At 43.2% G+C, this 25,236-nt stretch overlaps 1 protein-coding gene across 1 annotated transcript in view; it reads left to right on the top strand.

The window, feature by feature from the left end:
- LOC126095258 (ufm1-specific protease 2) overlaps nt 1–25,236 on the top strand; it is an 81,175-nt gene that overhangs the window by 7,805 nt on the left and 48,134 nt on the right. The window contains exons 2-3 of the mRNA XM_049910014.1: nt 10,152–10,394; nt 23,664–23,897. Coding sequence (XP_049765971.1) covers nt 10,152–10,394; nt 23,664–23,897 — 477 coding nt within the window. The remainder of the gene's footprint in view (nt 1–10,151; nt 10,395–23,663; nt 23,898–25,236) is intronic.

The raw sequence follows: 25,236 nt of genomic DNA, 5'->3' as shown, positions 1-25,236 counted from the left end.
ATGGAGTTCCGCAGGGCTCTGTATTGAGTGTCTCTCTATTTTTAGTAGCCATTAATGGTCCAGCAGCAGCTGTTGGGCCCTCTGCCTCACCTTCTCTGTATGCAGACGACTTCTGCATTTCGTACTGCTGCTCCAGTACTGTTGTTGCTGAGCGGTGCCTCGAGGGAGCCATCCGCAGGGCACAGTCATGGGCTCTGGCCCACGGTTTCCAGTTTTCAGCCTCAGTTATGTGTTGTACACTTCTGTCGGCATCATACCGTTCATCCGGAACCCACACTTTACCTTAATAATAATCCACTCACTGTAGTGGAGACTTATCAATTCCTAGGACTGGTTTTCACGCTCGATTGACTTGGCTCCCTCATCTTCGTCAGCTTAAGCAGAAGTGCTGGCAGCACCTCAATGCCCTCTGTTGCCTGAGCAACACCAAGTGGGGTGCAGATCGCTGTATACTTTTGCAGCTCTGCAGAGCTCTTGTCCAATCCCGAATTGATTATGGAAGTGTGGTTTATGGTTCGCACCGCCTTCAGCATTGCATTTACTCGACCCTGTGCACCACTGTGGGGTTCGATTAGCGACAGGAGCTTTTAGGACAAGTCTGGTGACCAGCGTACTGGTGGAGGCTGGTGTCCTTCCACTGCAGATCAGACGTGCGCAACTGCTCACCAGTTATGCAGCACACATTCATAGTTCCCCTGAGCATCTGAATTACCGTCTCCTTTTCCCACCTGCGGCAGTCCATCTCCTGCATCGGCGGCCCAGATCAGGGCTAACGATTGCAGCTTGCGTGTGGTCCCTTCTCTACGAACTGGAGTCCTTCCCTTTACCACCTCTATTTGCACTCCGTTCATTTACGCCTCCATGGTGTACGTCTCGGCCGCAGCTTCGTCTGGACCTTTTGCATGGCCCTAAAGACTCCGTTAACCTCGCCACTCTCCACTGTCACTTCCTCTCGATTCATGATGTGTTCCGGGGCTCTGGAGTGGTTTACACCGACGGCTCAATGGCTGACAGTCACATAGGTTTCACATATGTTCATGGAGGACATATTGAGCAACACTCATTGCCAGTTGGCTGCAGTGTTTTCACTGCAGAGCTGGCGGCCATATCTCGTGCTCTTGAGTACATCCGCTCATGCCCTGGCAAGTCATTTCTCCTGTGTACTGACTCATTGAGCAGCCTACAAGCTATCAACCAGTGCTACCCTTGCCACCCTCTGGTAGTGTCCATTCAGGAGTCCATCTATGCCCTGGAACAGTCCCGCTGTTCCATGGTGTTTGTGTGGACCCCAGGACACGTTGGAATCCCTGGCAATGAATTCGCCGACAGGCTGGCCAAACAGGCGACGCGGAAACGACTGCTGGAGATAGACATCTCCGAAGCTGACCTGCGTTCTGTCTTACACCACAGGGTTTTGCGGGTATGGGAGATGAAATGGCATAACAACATGCACAAAAAACTGTGTGTCATTAAGGAGACTATGAATGTGTGGAAGTCTTCCATGCTGGCCTCTCGCAGGGAATCAGTTGTCCTCTGCCAGCTCTGCATTGGCTATATGTTGCTAACGCATGGTTACCTACACCGTCAGAAGGACCCACCTCAGTGTAGCTGTGGCTCCCAAATGACAGTTGTCCACCTCTTGCTGGACTGCCCACTTTTAGCCGCTCTGTCATAGACTTTTAACTTTCCCAGCACCGTGCCTTCGGTGTTTGGCGACAATGCCTCCACAGCAGCTTTAGGTTTACGTTTTATCTGTGAGAGTGGGTTTTATACTTCTATGTAGGTTTTAGCGCATGTCCTTTGTCCCTCTGTGTCCTCCACCCTAGTGCTTTTAGGGTGGAGGTTTTAGGGGGGGGGGGGGGGGGTAGGACGTCAAACTGGCCGACTTGGAGCAGGAGAGGCATCACAGGACATTTTAATTTCCAATGTCTATACTTTTACAAATAAATTCATAAAACTTTGTTAGCATCACTAGGAAGGATTCAGGATTCACACTCATTGCAGTGGAAGTTTGAAAACATAACGAAGTAATTTTTTTTACATGTCAAATTTCATCATTTTTCTCACTTACTAAAGGCAGCATTTGTTGCTATAGGTACACTTTTCTTAATATGTTAGAGGTTCTTCGGTGAATTTTGCGCAGCATACATACTGTACTTACAGGTGTACGAAACTCTAGAATTTATTTAATTTATGAAAAAACAAATGAACTGTTATATTTTAAACTTCATGTTTACAAAAAACACAAATTTTATAGTTAATTACCTAAATTTTTACCACAGTTTTTAATAGATTTGGAAAATTCTAGAGTTTCATACACCTTTAAGTATGGTTTTTATGCTGTGCAAAATTCATCGAAGAATCTTTCTTACTTCTGAAGAAAAGTGTACCTACAGCAACAAATACTGTCATTAGTAAGTGAAAAAAATGATGAAATTTAACATGTAAAAAAAAAAATTCATTTCGTTATGTTTTTGAACTTCCACTGCTATGAGTGTGAATTGTGAATCCTTCCTGGTCATGCTGACAAAGTTTTATGAATTTATTTGTGAAAGTATAGACAGTGGAAAGCAAAATGTTCTGTGGTGCCTCTCCTGCTCCAAGTCCTACCCCCCTTAATGTGTTGCAGAGTGGCTGGCTTTCCCTTTTTATTCTCATGCTTGGCCAGCCACTGTAATCTACTCTCATGTTTTACTCTCTTCTGTTTCTAGCATCTCTCTGTTGTTTTCTTGTCCTCTCTCTCTCTCTCTCTCTCTCTCTCTCTCTCTCTCTCTCTCTCTCTAACTCTCTAAGTGTTCGTTGCCTTCCCTTCGTTCTTGTGGCTATTCCTTTCTTTCCGTTTTGTGTTATATGTTTCATCTGTTTTATTCTCACACTTGTGGCATTGTTTTATTAGGAACAAGGGACCGATGACCTCGTAGTTTGGTCCCTTCTCCCTCCTTTAAACCAACCAACCAACCAACCAACCAACCATGGCGATGTGCTGTCACTCTATGTGGTCCCGAATAAAATTGTGGCTTATATCAGTGTTTTGTCCTAGCACTAGTGACATCATTTTTAGCTAGGTTAATGGCTCCTTTATTGTCACAGAAGATCATTATAGGTCCATGATTAAATTGGGTTCTACTTCACATATTAATAGCCTTAGCTACAATGCTTCTTGTGTGGCGTAAGATAGTGCTATATACTCGGCCTCTACAGTACTAAATGCAACAGTTTTTTGCTTTTTACAGGACCATGAATGAGACTCCCCATTAATGTAAAGCAGCAGCCAGTAGTGGAGTAATTCAGTCCCCAGTCTGCATTGCTGTAGCGTTCTAGTTTAGCATTACCTTTTCTATGGTATCTTAATTCGTGGTTTGAAGTTCTTCTTAGATATCGGAATATCCTTTTCACAGCCTTCCAGTGCTTTTCCTCTGGGTCTCTGCAGTATCTGCTCACTGCCTTGGTGGCAAAAGCAATGTCGGGTCGTGACCTATGAGACAAATATAACAGACTCCCTACTGCTTCTAAATATGTAACATTCTTATGACATTCCACATCTGTTTCATTTATATTTACCTTCACTCTCACTTCCATTGGAGTAGTTATGGGTTTACGATCACTCATGCCAAACTTCTTTAAGATTTTAAGTATATGATGTTTGATTTAAGCTCAATTCTTGTCTCTCTCCATCCTTAGTGATCTGCATATCTAAATAATGTTTAACTTCTCCCAAATCATCCGCCTTAAACTTGGTTTGCAGCTGTTTCTTAAAAATTCTCGTTTGTCTTTTGTTTTCAGTCAGGATAAAGAAGTCATCCACCCATATTGCCATTATTATTATCCCTTCTCCTCCCCTTTTGTAGTATGTACTGGGATCTGCCTTAGATTGCTTCATATTCATATTTATTAGAGTTTTATGTAGACATTGATTCCAGCCACGTCCACTCTGTTTAAGTCCATAAATTCTTTTTCGCAAGCACCAAATCTTTTTCCTTTCCAATCTGGTTTCCATGACTTCTCTTTGTGGAATGACATATATCTCCTCCTCCACTTTCCCATTTAGTTATGCTGTTTTTACATCCATATGATGAATTGTTGAATTTTGTTTTGCTGCCAAGGCTAAAAGATATCTCAATGAGGCTTACTTGACTACAGGTGAAAAAGTTTCTTTGTAATCTACGCCTTGTTTTTGTGAATATCCTTTTATCACAAGTCATGCTTTATATTGATGATGAATTTTTGGGGCTCTTCAAAGTGAATACCCATCTTGCCTGTAATGGTTTCTTATCTGCCAGAATATTTGCACATTCAAAGGTTTCATTCTGAGATAAAGATTCCAATTCCCTTTCCATCGCTTCCTTCCATTCTTGAGAGTTTGGTGGCCACTCATTGCTTCATCTGCTATTGCTGGCTCATCATTAAAAGACTGGACTGCATACATCTCAAAATCTGGATATTCTTTCGGTTTTGGTACACGAGAAGAACGCCTTACATTGTTATCTTCATTTTGTTCATCCTCAAACTCATTGTCATAATAAATAGTCTCTATTTGCCTTTGACTGTTCTCTTCCTGTTCTTCACTTTCTCTTTCTGCACATATGGTTTCACTCTCAGAACCAGGTGCAGTTAAGTTAGTAGTCTTGCCCTCTTCAGAGTCCTTTCTATTTTCAAAGAATACTACATCTCTGCTTGTAACTATCCTTTTATACAATAGATTCATTAATTGGTAGACTGTTGAATTCTCACAATAGCCTACAAAAATATACTTTTTAGCTTTTGGGTCCCATTTTTCCCCTCAGCTGTTTTGGAATCTGCGCCATTGCATCACACCCAAAAACCCTTATATTGCTTAGGTCAGGTTTCCTTCCTGCCCATATCTCATAGGGGGTTCTGTTCCGTAACGCTTTTGTAGGTGATCTATTGTTCAAATATACGACCTTTAATACCGCCTCTGCCCAAAAATCTTTTTATAATTCAGGATCAGTTATCATGCTCCTTCCTTTTTCGACAGTGGTCCTATTAGCCCTCTCAGCAACCCCATTTTGAGATGGGCTGTACCCTATGGTAGTTTGGTGCCTGATTCCCATTTTTGCCAGAAGTGTCTTCAATTTCTGGTTAACATATTCTCTCCCATTATCAGACCTGATGATCTTTATCTTCTTTCCCATCCACCTTTCGACCACATTATGATATTCCTCAAAAGTGTCACTCACTTGGTCTTTGGAGCTAAGAAAATAAACATGAGTATATCGTAAATAATCATCAATAAACGTAAGAAAATAGTAAGTCCCACTTACGGATTTGCACTCCTCTTTATGGATTAACTGTAAGACCTCTGCAGATTTACTTTACTAGTCTTAAAAGGTAGCCTTACTTGTTTTCCTTTTATGCATATCTCACAAGGGTCCTTGGATACACCATAATTCTGTATTCCGTGTACCATATCCCTTATTAAAGACATAACCTTTCTATTTAGGTGTCCGAGTCTGCGGTGCCATAAAAAACATTCCACTGAGTGTACCGAATGACTAACATAGCTATGTTTACTGTCAGAGGCATCCAACTTAAAAATATCGCTTTCGTTACTTGCTGTAGACATAACTTCACTTCTTCATTGATTACTCTTGCTCCTTGCATGTCAAAAGTGACTGTATTTCCCTTCTTGACAATTTCCCCTACAGACAGTAGGCTAGTCACAACATTTTTTTTGCATAATGAACATCATGTGCTGTAACCATTGGGTTCACTATTTACACTTACATGTAGGGCTAGTTTCCCAGCCAAATGACATTGGAGCTTGCTCTCATCAACAGTAGATTTTCCCATATGAGTCTTATCTTTAACATCGTAAAGAAGAGATTTTTCTTTAACAATATTCACAGATGCACCTGAGTCTAAAATCCATTCCAGTTGACGATTACCCACATCTCCAAAAGAATAGGAACATGAGAGTGCCTTACCTTTATTAATGGGCCCTCGCTCTGGGCTATCAGCAACATACCTCTTTCGCTGCGTGTCTGACCTTGGGTTTTCTTTTTCTCTGCACTGAGATGCAATATGCCCCTTCTTCTGACATCTATAGCACCTCACTGATTTCTTCCTTTTGTTTTTTGAATAAAGAGCAGATGCAGTTTCCTTCTCCAATACATGACAGCTTGAAGTATCCTTTACATCCTGTAGGATTTTCACTTTAACACTGTCGCCTGTGATCAGTATACCTGAGCTTTCCTGCCCCATAATCATAGGCGCATACCTCTCAGGCAGTCCTATCCATTCTTCAGCGATCTCAAACCCAATATTTCTCAGTCAGTTCAACTTGGCTATTATTTTATTGATGTATTCATCTACACACTTCCATTTGTCCAACTGAGTGGTAATTAACTCACATAATAATCCTACTTTCCTTGTAAGACCATCCTCAAATGCACTTCGTAATTTGTCCCAGAGTTCTTTCGCGGTCGCAGCGTTTTCAACGTGGACATAATTCACTGAGTCAACCAGCAATATCAACTTTGATTTTACTTTCCTACCCTTACTTGAATAATTCTGATCTGTGGATTTCATTTGTCCCATCCACCACATCCCATAGGTCGTCCAAATGTAAATACGCTTCTACTGCAAATTTCTACATTGCATAGTTTTCGTGACCCATAAGTCTTTAAATCTGCAGAATTTGTGCTGTGCTCATTTTAACGTTAACTTTGATCTTTCTTAAGCTGAAGAATAATACAGAAGAGTTGCGTTAGTCTTCACGCAAGTGCACTACCTGAAACTCTTCCAATACTTTCTCACTACTATATTATGGATATAGGTATACCAAATGCATCGCTGTGCCCATAACTTATTAGAATCGACACAGTTGAATAAGTAATAGTGAGTAAAAGACCATTTAGTGCCAGTAACTTCCAGGTAAAATACATCGAACACAACAACCAAGGAACATTATATTACATACATAAACTCAGAGTGTACAATAGCACCAGGGAGGTCCATTATATTCACATGATACACTTTGCCGCCGTCTCACATGAAATATATTGTTCACACAATTTCAACAACCATGTCCAGACGGAATCCCATTTCAGTTTTATGGAGAGTACTCTTCGACATTGGCCCCATACCCAGCTTTCAGTTATCAAGAATCTCTCACTCAGCAGCAAATCCAAAGCACCTAAGGAAAAAGTTCCAGTGATTCCCATACATAAGAAGGATAAAATAATAGACCTAGAAGGATAACTAGCTCCACAGGTGATTAAGTAGTTGTAGTTACTCAGAGATGAAGAGGTTTGTACAGGATAAAGTTCCACAACAAAAACAAAGAAGGGTAAATTCACAAAATATAGACCATTATCCTTAGTTTTGATATGAATATGATCTGACAGATAGGGTGACCAGCGATCTGCGACGATTTACTGATGACACTACGGATAGTACTTCTGTGTGGTGTGATGAGTGGTAGCTTGCTCTAAATATGGAAAAATATACTTTAATGCAGATGATTTGGAAAAACAGTCCTGCAGTGCTCAGTTACAGTATACATAGTCTTGTTGATTAATTAAATATGTAAGTGTAATATCGCAAAGGTACATGAAATGGGATGAATTCATAAGGAAGGCAAATGGACAACTTTGGTTTATATGGAGAATTCTAGGAAAGTATACTCACCTATAAAGAGGACCGCATACAGAACACTTGTGCAACCCATCCTTGCGTACTGCTTGAGTGTCTAGGTTCCCCACCAGGTTGGATTAAAGGAAGACATTGAAGTAATTCATAGATGTAGTGCTGATTTTGTTTCCTGTAGGTTGAATAAATTTGAGGGTATTACAGAAATGCACTTTGAACTCAAATGGGGATTAATTTTTCACTCTGCAGTGGAATATGTGCTGATGCGAAACTTCCTGGCAGATGAAAACTCTCTCTCTTATCAAGACTTGAGTCTCGGTCTGGGACACAGTTTGAATTTGCCAGGAAGTTTCAACTCAAATGGGAATGCTTGGAGGGAAGACAAACTTTTTTTCATGAAAACTGGCGGTTGTGACATACTGCAGAATGATTCTACTGCCACAAATTTACATTCCATGTGAGGATTACAAAGAAAATATTTGAGAAATCAGGCCTTGTACAGAACCATATAGACCAGGGGCGGGCAGGAATTCTGCACGTGTGCAGTGCACATGCACGTGTGCAGTTAACAGATGTTCTGCGTGCACAAGGGGCAAGCTGGCCACCCGCTTCTCACCCCTCCCCACCATACCGTCTCTCCGCTTCTTCCTCTGTAATGCATTTTGTTTCCTGGCCTGCTTTGTTAAATGAAGGAATAAGGTTAGTAGAAGTGCTTGTCAGAAGTCATGGTTTGAAAGAGTACCTATTACCTACGATATGTTTTATTTAATTATCACAGGTGGAGTTTACAATACGTTTAATGTCTGGAACAAAATTTCTACATACAGACAAACGCAAACAGTTACATAAATTTTCATTACTGATGTTTGCTCTTAACCGAGACTTATTAATTTTCATAACAGAAAAAAAACTCTCACAAAAGTATGTCAAGCCCAACATTGACTATCTTCATGGCTTCACGATGGAGATGAGGAAACTCTTGCTGTGGAAAGTCGTGATAAAAATCTATTACACGTCTTGCCAAAAGGAACTTGTCTCTCAGACGAGAATTACACTGTAGATCTATTAATTCCATTTGCAAACTGAGATGAATATCATCTACAGAAACCAGATTCTCTCGAGAACTATTCAAAACCTTGGGATAAGTAAGATATATCCCCAAATCACTTGAGAAATTCCTCTTTTATTGGACTAAGAACGGCAACATACTGAAATTTATTATAATGACGTTCAATATTAAACTACCGCTCACCAGCGACAGTACTGTCACATATTATACATTTCCAATTTTCACGTTTTTCCACAGAGAACAAATGATTCTCCCATTCCTTTTTAAAAGATAGCAAATCTCCAATTCTCCGTTTCCTTGATTCACTCTGCATTTTCCGGTTATTGAAATACAACATTCACTACGTAGTGGTCGCTTCGCTTCAACGTCCGCAGCTTAGCCTGGTACTACACTGCCGCAACCTGCAGGCTGTCGGCACTGTCCCGTTCGACGATTGCACATGAGCAGCACACGTGCAGCGCTGTGTGCTCATGAGCCGCGTGCAGCGTTTGCCCGCCCCCGATATAGACAGTTTTTTTTTTTTTTTTTTTTTTTTTTTTTTTTTTTTTTTTTTTTTTTTTTTTGCCCACACTCAATTTGTGAGGGCACCGGGAAAGAGAAAGGCTTGCCATACTATAAGGTACCCTTCACCATCCACTGCATGGTGGCTTGCAGAGTATGTATGTAGATGTATGTGTATATAGATGCAGATCCAGCAGCTGTGAAACACTATATGTGAATTGAAGGGGGATCACTGCTGTCAGCTGCAGCGGGACATTTATCTGCATGGTGTCTTCTTTTGAAGGAACAGACACTGCACATTCAAGTAATTGATAAGCCTACCTGGGCAATGGATCCACTTTCCTCAATGTGAATGCACAAATATGTCTGACCTCCTGTGGTGAACAGGAGTATAATGGCCAGGAATTGCAAATTGGTGGCATTCGATGGGAGCATGGAACGGCCATGAGGTGTACTGAGATTATCAGTGCAGTTGCGATAATGGTGTGTCCCAGATTACCGCACATGCCTAGTAAGCAGGAGACCCTGGGTTTGAATCCCAGTCTTGTAGACATTTTCGCATGTTGCCACTGATTCCACAAAAATGTCCCGCTGCAGCTGATAGCACTGATCCCCCTTCGATTTACATATAAAAAATATTTCCCTGGCAGGGAAGGCATTCTTATTTGACGAGCCATGGAAATTATTTAATGATAGCGGAATGATGCCCCTTCCCCATTACTTTGAAGGCTGCTGCTGGAAGAGATGTAGAAATAATTCCCACAATTATTAGTATGAGTAGTTTAATGTTAGTTGTAATTGGTTATTAGCGTACTTTACAGAGGTAGCCTGCCAGTTGGTTTATAGTTTGATTCATTCCAAAAAACTAAAATGTCTTTTATGTGACATGAAATGTGAGAGAATGAATGTTCACTGCACCCATCCTATAGTTTCCATGGCGGCAGTCACCAATTCTACCATCTTGTTACAGAGGGCAGTAGCACTGGATGTACCAAGTGTTGGATGCCTGTATGGAATTAAAGAACACGATTATGTTTTGGTGCTGGGATTCTCCATTGAACAGAAACTGAATCCTAATAAAAACTTGCAGGAGAGTGACTTTCATGATAAGGCCTCATTCAGTGAAAGGAACCTCCCAGCAGGACTTACCTTGTGTGGTGTCCTGAGATCTGTGAATACCAATGAAGAACAGAATCAGAAACACAAAAGTGAGGTTAGTATTGCCTACTATAATCATCTTTTGATTATTATTGTTATTGTTATTAATTATTGCCACTGGTAAAAAAAAAAGCTTTTTTAGGCTAATATGTATTCTTCAGCTTATTTGTCATATTGCTGTCACAAATGGTCAGCATCTTCTAAGTGTAGTGAGCTACTGTAGCCATTTGCAGGCTGACACTTTTTCAAATGGTGGTAATTTTATTGATGAGTAGGTTGTAATGTTATTTATATGGTTATAATAGAAGGAAACATTCCATGAAGGAAAAATATACCTAAAAACAAAGATGATGTGACTTACCAAATGAAAGTGCTGGCAGGTCGACAGACACCAAACGAACACAAACATACACACAAAATTCAAGCTTTCGCAACAAACTGTTGCCTCATCAGGAAAGAGGGAAGGAGAGGGAAAGACGAAAGGATGTGGGTTTTAAGGGAGAGGGTAAGGAGTCATTCCAGTCCCGGGAGCGGAAAGACTTACCTTATGGGGAAAAAAGGACGGGTGTACACTCGCACACACACACATATCCATCCACACATATACAGACACAAGCAGACATATTTAAAGACCATTTAAAGACAAAGAGTTTGGGCAGAGATATCAGTCGAGGCAGAAGTGCAGAGGCAAAGATGTTGTTGAATGACAGGTGAGGTATGAGTGGCGGCAACTTGAAATTAGCGGAGATTGAGGCCTGGTGGATAACGGGAAGAGAGGATATATTGAAGAGCAAGTTCCCATCTCCGGAGTTCGGATAGGTTGGTGTTAGTAGGAAGTATCCAGATAACCCGGACGGTGTAACACTGCGCCAAGATGTGCTGGTCGTGCACCAAGGCATGTTTAGCCACAGGGTGATCCTCATTACCAACAAACACTGTCTGCCTGTGTCCATTCATGCGAATGGACAGTTTGTTGCTGGTCATTCCCACATAGAATGCATCACAGTGTAGGCAGGTCAGTTGGTAGATCACGTGGGTGCTTTCACACGTGGCTCTGCCTTTGATTGTGTACACCTTCCGGGTTACAGGACTGGAGTAGGTGGTGGTGGGAGGGTGCATGGGACAGGTTTTACACCGGGGGCGGTTACAAGGGTAGGAGCCAGAGGGTAGGGAAGGTGGTTTGGGGATTTCATAGGGATGTACTAAGAGGTTACGAAGGTTAGGTGGACGGCGGAAAGACACTCTTGGTGGAGTGGGGAGGATTTCATGAAGGATGGATCTCATTTCAGGGCAGGATTTGAGGAAGTCGTATCCCTGCTGGAGAGCCGCATTCAGAATCTGATCCAGTCCCGGAAAGTATCCTGTCACAAGTGGGGCACTTTTGTGGTTCTTCTGTGGGAGGTTCTGGGTTTGAGAGGATGAGGAAGTGGCTCTGTTTATTTGCTTCTGTACCAGGTCGGGAGGGTAGTTGCGGGATGCGAAAGCTGTTGTCAGGTTGTTGGTGTAATGCTTCAGGGATTCCGGACTGGAGCAGATTAGTTTGCCACGAAGACCTAGGCTGTAGGGAAGGGACGGTTTGATGTGGAATGGGTGGCAGCTGTCGTAATGGAGGTACTGTTGCTTGTTGGTGGGTTTGATGTGGACAGACGTGTGAAGCTGGCCATTGGACAGGTGAAGGTCAACATCAAGGAAAGTGGCATGGGATTTGGAGTATGACCAGGTGAATCTGATGGAACCAAAGGAGTTGAGGTTGGAGAGGAAATTCTGGAGTTCTTCTTCACTGTGAGTCCAGATCATGAAGATGTCATCAATAAATCTGTACCAAACTTTGGGTTGGCAGGCCTGGGTAACCAAGAAGGCTTCCTCTAAGCGACCCATGAATAGGTTGGCATACGAGGGGGCCATCCTGGTACCCATGGCTGTTCCCTTTAATTGTTGGTATGTCTGGTTTTCAAAAGTGAAGAAGTTGTGGGTCAGGATGAAGCTGGCTAAGGTAATGAGGAAAGAGGTTTTAGGTAGGGTGGCAGGTGATCGGCGTGAAAGGAAGTGCTCCATCGCAGCGAGGCCCTGGACGTGCGGGATATTTGTGTATAAGGAAGTGGCATCAATGGTTACAAGGATGGTTTCTGGGGGTAACGGATTGGGTAAGGATTCCAGGCGTTCGAGAAAGTGGTTGGTGTCTTTGATGAAGGATGGGAGACTGCATGTAATGGGTTGAAGGTGTTGATCTACGTAGGCAGAGATACGTTCTGTGGGGGCTTGGTAACCAGCTACAATGGGACGGCCGGGATGATTGGGTTTGTGAATTTTAGGAAGAAGGTAGAAGGTAGGGGTGCGGGGTGTCGGTGGGGTCAGGAGGTTGATGGAGTCAGGTGAAAGGTTTTGTAGGGGGCCTAAGGTTCTGAGGATTCCTTGAAGCTCTGCCTGGACATCAGGAATGGGATTACCTTGGCAAACTTTGTATGTGGTGTTGTCTGAAAGCTGACGCAGTCCCTCAGCCACATACTCCCGACGATCAAGTACCACGGTCGTGGAACCCTTGTCCGCCGGAAGAATGACGATGGACCGGTCAGCCTTCAGATCACGGATAGCCTGGGCTTCAGCAGTGGTGATGTTGGGAGTAGGATTAAGGTTTTTTAAGAAGGATTAGAGGCAAGGCTGGAAGTCAGAAATTCCTGGAAGGTTTGGAGAGGGTGATTTTGAGGAAGAGGAGGTGGGTCCCGCTGTGACAGAGGACGGAACTGTTCCAGGCAAGGTTCAATTTGGATAGTGTCTTGGGGAGTTGGATCATTAGGGGTAGGATTAGGATCATTTTTCTTCATGGCAAAGTGATACTTCCAGCAGAGAGTACGAGTGTAGGATAGTAAATCTTTGACGAGGGCTGTTTGGTTGAATCTGGGAGTGGGGCTGAAGGTGAGGCCTTTGGATAGGACAGAGGTTTCGGATTGGGAGAGAGGTTTGGAGGAAAGGTTAACTACTGAATTAGGGTGTTGTGGTGCCAGATTGTGTTGATCGGAATTTTGAGGTTTTGGAGGGAGTGGAGCTGGAAGTGGGAGATTGAGTAGATGGGAGAGACTGGGTTTGTGTGCAATGAGAGGTGGTTGAGGTTTGCTGGAAGTGTTGTGAAGGGTGAGAGAGTTGCCTTTCCGGAGGTGGGAAACCAGGAGATTGGATAGTTTTTTGAGGTGAAGGGTGGCATGCTGTTCTAATTGGCGGTTGGCCTGTAGGAGGATGCTCTGAATAGCCGGTGTGGATGTGGGAGAGGAAAGATTGAGTACTTTTATTAAGGATAGGAGTTGACGGGTGTGTTCATTGGCTGAGTTGATGTGTAGGTGAAGGATTAGGTGGGTGAGGGCAATGGATTGTTCAGTTTGGAACTGGTATAGGGACTGATGGAAAGAAGGGTTGCAGCCAGAGATGGGAACTTTAAGTGTGAGGCCTTTGGGGGTTATGCCAAATGTCAGACAAGCCTGAGAAAATAAAATATGTGAGCGTAATCTGGCTAGGGTGAAGGCATGTTTGCGGAGGGAATGTAAATAAAACTTAATGGGGTCGTTGTGGGGGTGTTGTGAGGGTGACATGGTATTAGAAGGTGGAAAGTTTAACATGAGGTTGAAATGAAAAAGAAAGATAGAAATATATGGGGAGAGATGAAGGCGAACTAGAAAGCAATTGGAGATCTGGTATGAAAAAAGGCGAAAAAGTGTTGGTTAAGTTGATCCTGTGGTGAACTTGGGTTGGTAGACAGCGATGTGCAAAAAGGTTAGGTGGTTGTGTTGCCGCTAAATCACGTTAAAAGACGGAGAAATTCGGGAAAATTTCGAGAAAATTTCGAAAAAATTTCGAAAAAACGTATTAAAGGAGTGGTGTTGTGGTGAAAGATTACGAAAATGGGGCTAACAATTGTAGAAATAATGACGTTAAAACCTGTGGGGAGCGGCTAAAATGATCAGTGATGTGCGAAAAACGGAAGTGGAAATAAAGTTAAAGTTATTAGAACTAGCCGAAATGGTTGTTAAATACGTGAAAGCAGCTGTTACTGAACTAGAAACGGTGGATATTATAGCAGCGGTAGTGTTGAAAGCGGAAAATAAAATTTTTTGGTTATGGTTGGGAAGTGGGTTACGTATTGTTGAGCATATATAGGCGGGATAAAATTGTATAGTAGATTACGGTAAAAGGGGAAGGTGAATACAAAGTGAAACTACTGGTAAAAACAGAAAGAGAAAATAAAGAGAAAAAAGAGAAATAAGATGACAGGAAAGATTTCGAAATGCAAAGGCGACAATAACAAACGTAATTGTTGGGTTCAAATTAATGATATGGTTATAATAGAAGGAAACATTCCATGAAGGAAAAATATACCTAAAAACAAAGATGATGTGACTTACCAAATGAAAGTGCTGGCAGGTCGACAGACACACAAACGAACACAAACATACACACAAAATTCAAGCTTTCGCAACAAACTGTTGCCTCATCAGGAAAGAGGGAAGGAGAGGGAAAGACGAAAGGATGTGGGTTTTAAGGGAGAGGGTAAGGAGTCATTCCAGTCCCGGGAGCGGAAAGACTTACCTTATGGGGAAAAAAGGACGGGTGTACACTCGCACACACACACATATCCATCCACACATATACAGACACAAGCAGACATATTTAAAGACCATTTAAAGACAAAGAGTTTGGGCAGAGATATCAGTCGAGGCAGAAGTGCAGAGGCAAAGATGTTGTTGAATGACAGGTGAGGTATGAGTGGCGGCAACTTGAAATTAGCGGAGATTGAGGCCTGGTGGATAACGGGAAGAGAGGATATATTGAAGAGCAAGTTCCCATCTCCCACCACCACCTACTCCAGTCCTGTAACCCGGAAGGTGTACACAATCAAAGGCAGAGCCACGTGTGAAAGCACCCACGTGATCTACCAACTGACCTGCCTACACTGTGATGCATTCTATGTGGGAATGACCAGCAACAAACTGTCCATTCGCATGAATGGACACAGGCAGACAGTGTTTGTTGGTAATGAGGATCACCCTGTGGCTAAACATGCCTTGGTGCACGACCAGCACATCTTGGCGCAGTGTTACACCGTCCGGGTTATCTGGATACTTCCTACTAACACCAACCTATCCGAACTCCGGAGATGGGAACTTGCTCTTCAATATATCCTCTCTTCCCGTTATCCACCAGGCCTCAATCTCCGCTAATTTCAAGTTGCCGCCACTCATACCTCACCTGTCATTCAACAACATCTTTGCCTCTGCACTTCTGCCTCGACTGATATCTCTGCCCAAACTCTTTGTCTTTAAATGGTCTTTAAATATGTCTGCTTGTGTCTGTATATGTGTGGATGGATATGTGTGTGTGTGCGAGTGTACACCCGTCCTTTTTTCCCCATAAGGTAAGTCTTTCCGCTCCCGGGACTGGAATGACTCCTTACCCTCTCCCTTAAAACCCACATCCTTTCGTCTTTCCCTCTCCTTCCCTCTTTCCTGATGAGGCAACAGTTTGTTGCGAAAGCTTGAATTTTGTGTGTATGTTTGTGTTCGTTTGTGTGTCTGTCGACCTGCCAGCACTTTCATTTGGTAAGTCACATCATCTTTGTTTTTAGGTATATTGTAATGTTATTTGTTTAATATGATATAGCAGACATTTGATATGGCAACACAGGTGTACAATTGACATTCACACCAATTTTAACAGCGTCTCTAAATAAACAAGCGTACAGTTATTGATTTTTTGTGAACTCTGGTGCTATTGAAATTCCTGCTTAATGCACTTTGAGCCATAGCAGAATTTTTTATATGTATTTATCTACATTGCTGTTCGTACTCTACAGTCCAACTACTTGCGGAACCCCCAGGGGGCTTGCCGCCCTTTGGTGAGTATGCACTTGGCTAGCATGGGGCCTCAGCCTTTGCAGCACTACTTCCCTTTCTGTGCTGCAAATCAAACTTCAGCAATCTCTTACCTCTTGTGACTCTGCGTCAGATGGTCCTTTTGGTGCAGACTCTGCCTGGACTTAGTTCATGATTTTGGTCTTGATTTCCGGTTTCGCTCTCGGCACTATCTTCACCTTCCATTAACATTTACACTGTCCCCATTATTGGATTTGACCTGGTATCTTTTCCAAATTTTACAGAAGTATGTGTCATGCAGGGAAGATCACCCACTGTGGTGTACACTCCACCTCTGTGCTTGCCCACTCTGGCACCCTTCCTTCGTGTTTTCATACACTCAAATGCCAGCACGTTAGCATCCTGATGTGGAGGATCATTAAGTACTTGCATAATGGTAGCCCCCTGACCACTCAGGGATCGCACTGTTGGTGCCTGCGCACTGTATGCCATGGAATATGTGCCCATCGTGACTGGGGCACAAGGACCACCGACAGTGGATTACTGGCCAGGTAGCCATTGCTGTGGCTGGGAAGGAAAGGCCTCATATGATGCAACAAAGTATGATCCCAATGCATTCCCTTTCCTTGCTGTGCTGTAGGAGGAATGTAGGACCAGACGACAAGGAGTAAATTCCTCCTCCCCCCCAATACTTGGTCTCTAAGAGAACCAGTGGGGACACCTGTTTGGCCACAAAACCTTAATTTTTTTGTGGAAATCTTGAAGACAAACATGAGGAAGTTATAGCCATCTCTAAGAACAAGAGCAGCTCCCTCCTAATTAAAACATCATCTTTTGCATAATCACAGGTGCTACACTCATGTGAAAGCAACTGTCACTCCCCACAAGAATCTTAATGTGGTCCAGGGCATCATCTTTCATCATGATCTTCTTCCACAATCTGATGATTAGCTGTGGGCCACCATAGAGTGATGGGTGTGCGCTTCATCTGTCATGTCCATAAGGGACCAAGGGGAAATCAGAGTTGTTGCTGGGGCCTTCATCTTGGCTTTCAAGGGTGTACATTGCCTGAGAAGGTCAAGGTGATGGTCTACTGGTGTTACATGAAACCATATACTACTCCTTGTACGAGATGCTTCAGGTGTATGAAGTTTGGACATACGCCTTCCCATTGCACTGCTACCCCTGTCTGTAGGGATTGTATCCGTCTGCTGCATGTGAATGTTCCTTGTGCCTAACCTCCCGTCAGTATAAAGTGTGGCGAGCTCCACTCTCCCTGCTCACCAAATTGCTCTGTTTTTAAGTGTGGGAAGAAAATCCAGGACTATCAGACCCTGGACAAGCTCACATATCAAAGAGGTCAGAAAAACGTATGAGCTTTTAATCCTAGACAAGTGATACAATTTTATGCTACAGCTGCAACTGTGTCACCTTCTCTGTCAATGCTACCTTCCTCTGTTGAATCTCTTATGGTGAGCCCTCAGAGTTGCCGGATGATACCTGTTCCCCAGGCGCTTGGGAGCCCTTCTGGTGCATCCACAACACCCACTTCGGGAGCATTGGCTCCCCACCTGCTGGGAACACCATCAGCTGGAGGCACCTCATCTTCCTCCAGCTTCTCTAGCTAGGAAGAGGGGCTTTGTGACCCTTCCTTCCATGGTTCCTGCTGGCCCGTAGCCAGACACTATCCAGTGGCTGAATGAATCGCAGCCTGCAGGCTGTCGGACTTCTCATTCTTCCTCTGCCCTGAAACCAATTCAGGAAAGCCTTCTCTGTCCTCATCTTCTGAGGAGGAGGAGGACAAAAAGAAGTCCTCTACCATGAAGTAAACTCCAGTTGCCCCTACATCACCGGACTCTACATGTACTCCTTCAGTGCCCAACGTGGAGATTGTGGTGGCCGCTGAGACACCAGATCTCCTCAGGCAGTGTGCCACAGGACCTATATCAGTGGATCCCCTGACATCTCACCTGGTGTTAACACTTGACACTGGGTCATAATCTGCCCCCTGACCATTTCATGACCTCACAGCATTGAGGCAGACTGATCCTCCAGTGGAAGTGTCACAGATTTTTCCACCACCTGATTGCTTTTAAGCATATACCCTGCATTCTGGATTACCATCCAGGAAACATGGTTTCCAGCAACCTAGACCCTCGCCCTTCGTGCCTACTGAGATTATTTTAAGAATCATACCAGCTATGAGAGGATATCGAGTGGAGTTTGTACATACGTGGTGGACTCTGTATACAGTGACCTTGTGCCTTTTGATACACCCTTGGAGGCTGTGTCTGTGCAGGCACTGGCACATCAGCAGGATGGTACCATCTTTAATGTTTATCTCCCTCCTGATGATGTCGTATCCCAGGATGTACTGTCTGCATTCCACCCCCACCTTTTGTAGTCTTGAGCAACTTCAACCTCCATAACTGTTTGTGGGGTGGAAAAATGAGCTCTAATTGTTGTAAGGACATCAAAATTTTACTGGCACAGCTCGATCTTTGACTCTCGAACTCTGGTCCCCCCCCCCCTCCCCCCCGCACACACATATCTTATTCGGCCATTTACCTCTCCTTTTTCAGTCCTGATCTTCTATCATTTATCCACTGGAGAGTCCACAATGACCTGTGTGGTAGTGACCGCTTCCCGATCTTCCTGTCCCACACTCAGTGTTGTTTCCCTGGACACCCACCCAGATGGGTTCTCCAGAATGCTGACTGGGACAGGTTCACCTCTGCAGTCGTCCTTCTCTCCCCATCACAAGACAGTATAGATGTGGCTGTTCAGCATATGAGACAGCCATTCTTTTTTTAGGAACCAAAGAAGCCTTCCACTCTTGCTCGGGATCCCCCTGTTGGAAGGCAGTACACTGGTGGACCATAGAGATCACCTCATTGCCTTTAAACGGCTCTGTGCCCATGTTCGCTACCTCACAAAATGACGAAAGCAAGAATCCTAGTAATGGTATGTTCCCACCATTGAATCACATACCTCTCTGTCACAGGTATGGGCAAGGATCAAACACCTCTACAGCTTCCAGTCCCTTGCAGATGTACCAAGTATTTCCTTAGATGTTGCTGTTTATACTGATCCAGATACTATTGCCAAACATTTTGCTGAGCATTACACACATGCATCGGCCAGCCTGCCTTGCAGCTCATAAAACAGCAGGTGGAGTGAATGCATTTGTCTGTCACTACCTACCACCTGGAGCCATATAATGCTCCATTCAGTGAATCGGAACTCTGTCCTAGCCCATTGCCCTGATACGGTCCCAGGGCCAGACCACATCCACAACCAAGTGCTGAAGCATCTCTCAGTGAATTGTCAGTGTCACAGTCTTGCACTCTTTAATCAGATCTGGAACAAAGGTGAGTTCCCAGCTCAGTGGCAAAACACAATAGTTCTGATACTGAAACCGGGTAAGAACCCCCTTGAGATGGACAGTTATCACCCAGTCAGCCTTGCTGATGTTCTCTATAATTTGCTCGAATGCATGGTGAGCAAGTGGCTGCATTGCCTCAGTGAGTCTCAGGGCCTTTTTGGCTGCAACTCAGAATGGTTTTCGCAGGGGCCACTCCACTGCTGATAATTTGGTTCACCTGGAGTCCACCATCTGGACAGCCTTTGCACCTCGTCAGCACCTTATCACTGTCTTTTTCGACTTACCGAAGGCTTATGACGTGACATGGCATCATCACATCCTTAGTACATTACATGAATGGTGTTTCCGGGGCCCACTTCCGATTTTCGTCAAGAACTTTCTCTCGCACTGTATGTTCTGGATTCAGATGGGTGCTTCACTCAGTACACCCCATATCCAAGAGAATGAGATCCCACAGGGCTTTTTATTGAACGTCCCCCTTTCTGGTAGTCATCAATGGTCTAGTGGCAGCTGTGGGGTCTTCAGTATTGCCCTGCTTATAGGCTAATCGTTTTTGCTTTTATTATAGCTCCTGTAGTATGGTTGTTGCTGAGCATTGCCTACAGGGCACCATACGAAAGACACAGTCATGAGCTCTCACCCATTCCTTCCAATTTTAAGCTGGCAATACTGTCACTGTTGTAGTGCCCACCCACACCCAGAGCTGTACCTAAACGATCAATTACTTCTTGTAGTTGAGACACACCACTTTGTGGGACTAGTCTTTGATTCCCTACTGATGTGGCTTTCCCACCTTCACCAACATAGCAAAAGTGCTGGCAACACCTCAGTAAACTTTGCTGCCTCAGGAACACTAACTGGGGTGCAGATTGCTCTATCTGTCCTGTCTTGACTAGGGGAGTTTTACGTAAGGTTCAGCATCACCCTCAGCATTTCGAATACTGGACCCTACTCATTATTTTTGGGTGTGACGTGCGACAGGAGCCCTCTGAACAAGTGCCTTGAACAGCCTACTAGTCAAGACTGGAGTCCCCCCAGTACCTATCAGGTGCCTAACCACTGTGTCCTTTTACCTGGAAGGGAGCTCCAACTCTCACAGCAGCGACCCAGAACTGGGTTTACAATTGCTGTACGCATCCAGTGTCTCTGTTCGGAACTGCAACTTCCTCCCTTGTCACCTCTGGTCAGGAAGACATCGCATCTGCCCCATGGCGTGCCCCAACCTCAGAGTTGCCTCGAAGTCTTCTTTTGTCCAAAAGATTATGTTGACCCCATGATTTTTTGCTGCCTATTCTTGACTGTCCTTAAGAAGTATACGAGTTCGGATGTGATATTCACCGTTGGCTCAACAGCCGACGGACAAACAGGCGTTGCATACACACATACACAGTGCAGTGAACTCCACTTTCTGCCAAATGGCTGCAGTGTCTTCACTGCTGAATTGATGGCCATTAAATTAACCATTAGCCATGTTCATTCTTGCATGGACAAGAGTATTCTAATCTGTAGTGACTCCCTTAGTAGCCTTTAGGCTATAGACCAGTGCTACTCTCCTCACCCATTGGTTACAGCTATCCAGGATCTCGTCTCTGATCTACATCAAGCTGGGCAGCCAGTGGTTTTTGCTCGGACGCCAGTCATGTTGGGATTTTGGGAAATGAATGAGCTGACCAGTTGGCCACCAAGATATCAATTCTGGAAATGGGGGTCCCAGAACTGTACCTTCAGCCATTTATAACTCATAAATTGCTGTCAGTCTGAAACTCAGAATGGTGTGTTCTGATCTACCCAAACTAACTGAGGCCAGTTAAGGAGACAACAACTGTGTGGCACTCTTCCCTACATGCTTCTCACAGGGAATCCATTGTCCTCTGTCGACTCTGCATTAGCCACACTTGACTGACCCATGGCCACATTCTCCAGTGTGAGGGTGCCACTCGCAGCCGATGCAGAGCCCACCTGATGGTGGCCCTCGTACTCGTAGACTGCCATAATTTGGCTACTTTGAGGCAGCATCTTAATCTTCCTAACATGCTACCTCTGGTGCTAGCAGATGACACCAACTCAGCTGACCTGGTGTTACATTTTGCTCGTGAAGGCAGTTTCTGTTCATCTTGGGCGGTGGGTGGGGCACCCCTCTCTGGATCCCAGCCTCACCTTCCCCAGCGGTTGCTTGGCGGCCCTTGCTGGGTGACCTGGCCTGGTCTCTACCCTTTCCACCTTTTTTTCCTCTTTATTCTTTTTCGTTTCTTGGTTTTAACACCTTGTCTTGATCGATATTTTAAATCCGTTACTTACTGTCCCACGTTTGTCAGATGAGTGTCATACAAGGAGATCCAGAAACATAACTGCTGCTTGTTCCCTGGGACACTGTGGTACAGTCATAATTTGTTGTTTGTCACAGTGCTGAATAGGATTTTCATCAGATGAAATAAAACTTATCAAGTAACTGTTTACAGAAATACAAAAACTAAAGATTTTATTTTTGGATTACATGAAAAGTTACCTACTCTCTGCAAGTCTCCGTGTCACGAAAAGTCTCTTGGAAAATCATGTAGATTGCTGTGGATTCAATCCCAAGAACACACTAACAGTTGCAGTTAATTTGTTCACCATGTTCCATCAATGAGTTTCCGTCAGTAGCAGCTGTTGCTGGATAACTTAGATTGGTGTTCAGCTTTGAGGGATTTTTTTCCACGATTGGATTATTGGTCTGATGAAAAATTGTGGTCATGGCAAGAGAACAGTTTCTAAATACCGAATGCAATTGTTCAAGGCACCAAGTTAACATTAACCAATCACTTCAAAATAAATAAGAAAGTAAAAAACAGTAATGTTATTGTTTCATCTGAAGTGTTTCACTCAATGTAGAAGACTAATTTGCTGATGAGCTGCAGTTACAGGATGTTATTTAGCTCACCATTTTATTTCTTCATGACTGAAAATACTAAAAAGCTCTGGCTTCTTCTCCATATTGTCCATCTGTAACTGAAAGAATAAAGCTTAGCGTAATATGCAATTTTGTAAAGAAATACAACACTTCTCCAATGAATGTGACATACATTCTTGCTCTCAAATAGAGCAGCTCCTCATATTGATATTTTTTTCAGAAGAAACACTACAAGGCTCACTCAATCTCAATGTAAAATGTCAAATTGACACCTTGAGACACAATAACAGAGTAAACAGTTTTTGACAGAGCTCTCTCAATGTCCATTGTCCACTTTGATCTCTCCAGCATTGTCATGACATGTCCTGTACTCAGTTGTGCACCTCGCTACTCCAAACCAGGATGTCGAAGCATAGACCAGATACCATGCCCAATATGTACTGCAACTTGTGGTAAAATAAAATTGCACCGTCCCAATGTGAAGACATGCAGTGTGTATCTGTATCTGTGCAAATGCACAGACAATCACAGCAAAATGTTTTCAGCTTGTGGTTTAGTGGCTAGCTTGCTGTCACTGGATCACATGGTCTCAGGCTCAATTCCTGGCGGCTGGGTCGGGGTTTTCTCCAACCGGAGACTCATCATCATTTATGAAAGTGGCAAGGCTGGACTGTACAAAGATTGGGAATTTGTACGGGTACTGATAACCATGAAGTTGAGCGCTTGACAAATCAAATATCTTCGTATATCACAAAAACCTCCAAACATTTTGAATTCTAAAATATTTATCTAATAAAAATGTGCTTTCACATGTCACAATCATCATTTATCGGCTAGGTAGATGTTCAGTTTGGTAACACATTACTGTTCCAAAGTGATATTCTGTGCTATAAACACAAGGAAAAGTAACTGAATACCTTACAGAGGGTGATGAGAATGTCACATCCCTTTTAATAATCTTAATTGGATGATACTATGTCACAATTTTATGTGGATCAGAATCCACTTTTTTCAAAACTTCTGTTGGTGTCCAGTTTGTTCTTTACTTAAAGCATATATAAGAGTTAATGTAAGTAAATATGTATTTGTTTTGTACTACACTGAAAAAGTGGTTAAAATGTGTTTTCAGAATATGTCAGAGTTATTCCTGAAGAAAGAATGTCTAATTGTGGTTGATAAATTTATTTTCAGAACACCAGTCAGCTGGATCACCATGTTTTAATAGTGTGTGTAAGAGATGAAACAAATGAGCTGAAGGCATACATGAACATTAATAACAAATATGTAAGCAAGACATATCAAGTTGTGGATGATTGTGAAGTCTGGAAAGAATATTTACATATAAGGGTTAAGGGCAGATTACCAATTACTTGTGAAATGTCAGCGGAAAGTGTTGTGGAAGCTATAGGATCATTACAGAAGAAGGTAAGTGTACATTTGTGTTATATGAAGTCTGCAAAATAAGAAAAAGTTTGCATTCGTGAAACACAAGAAACTCCTAGATAAAACGTGCAGGGCTACTGAAGCAGTATCAGATAGAAAGGAAAGAAAGGAGGCTTGTCACAAATGTTTCCACAACATTTATTACTTTTTCTCATTTTCCAGTCATCATAATAATGTAACGAAGGTATTAAAAGCCTGTTTAAGAACTGTAATGTTTGCTGTTAATTGCTCAAAAATTAAAAATGGTGAAGATTAGGTGGGTAGATCCAAAAGCTAATGAGATTTAACTGAATTGTATTAAGGACGAAAGACACTTAATGCACAGCCTGATTAGAAGAAGGAATTGGTTGATAGTGCACAACTTGATACGTGAAAGACATGTTAGTTTGGTACTGGCAGGAGGGGTGAGGCAGGGGGTAATTGTAGAGGGAGGTCAAGGTTCAGATATAGTAAGTCTGCAGTAGTTATACAAAGATGAAGAATCTTACACAGGAAAAACTAACATGGAAAGCTGCTGCATCATACCAGTCTTTGGACTAAAGACGCTACAAAAGCAATAACAGCAGCCAAATGATGACTAAAACCTCTTTTTTTCCACTCAATAGAGCTTGTGTAAATACACAGTCTAAATGAAGCATGTTTTAAGTGTCGTCAGACATGGTTGTCACTTGGATAGGTGACCATCTAGGCCGCCATGCGCTGTTGATCTACCGGGATGCACTCGGCGCAAGTTGTCAATTGAGGAGCTACTTGACTGAGTAACATCCGCTCCAGGTCACAACAACTAACAAATGCCAGGAAACTGTTGCGTTGACCCCACGCCTCTCTATATCCACGTCCGATGATCCTTATTGGCTGAGGATGACATGGAGTTTGTCAGAACCTTTGAGTCTTTCCAAGGCCTGGTCAGACGGAGTTGATTATTAGGTTTTTTAATACTGTTTTTTGAAAGGTAGACTTGATGTTTGTGGGAAGGAGATAAAATTCCAAGGCATCATAAAATTCTTTTTATTTGAAGAGTTTATTGTAAAGACATACCCTTCCGGAATTGTTGACATTTTGTAAGGAATCTGCTCCTTCATTTTTCAGAAGTTAGGAAATGAGCAGCTGTATTTTGATGCAAAAGGAGGCAGCCAGAGGTAGAACTAAAATTGATGTTTATTTAGTTGGTGACTAGTTTCGGACTATGCCCATTCTCCAACCAACAAATGCCTGCCAAGTAAAATGCCCATCCAAAATAGCAATAAATAAAGTAGGTACATATGTGTATGGTCCCAACTAATGTCCGTTCATTTTCTGTTGTGCCCATTCTTTTTTTAAA

This window comes from Schistocerca cancellata, chromosome 8, assembly GCF_023864275.1.
Source record: "Schistocerca cancellata isolate TAMUIC-IGC-003103 chromosome 8, iqSchCanc2.1, whole genome shotgun sequence".
Taxonomy (NCBI): Eukaryota; Metazoa; Arthropoda; class Insecta; order Orthoptera; family Acrididae; genus Schistocerca; species Schistocerca cancellata.
Note: the sequence above shows the minus strand (reverse complement) of the source record. Positions and strands in the feature narration are given on the sequence as shown.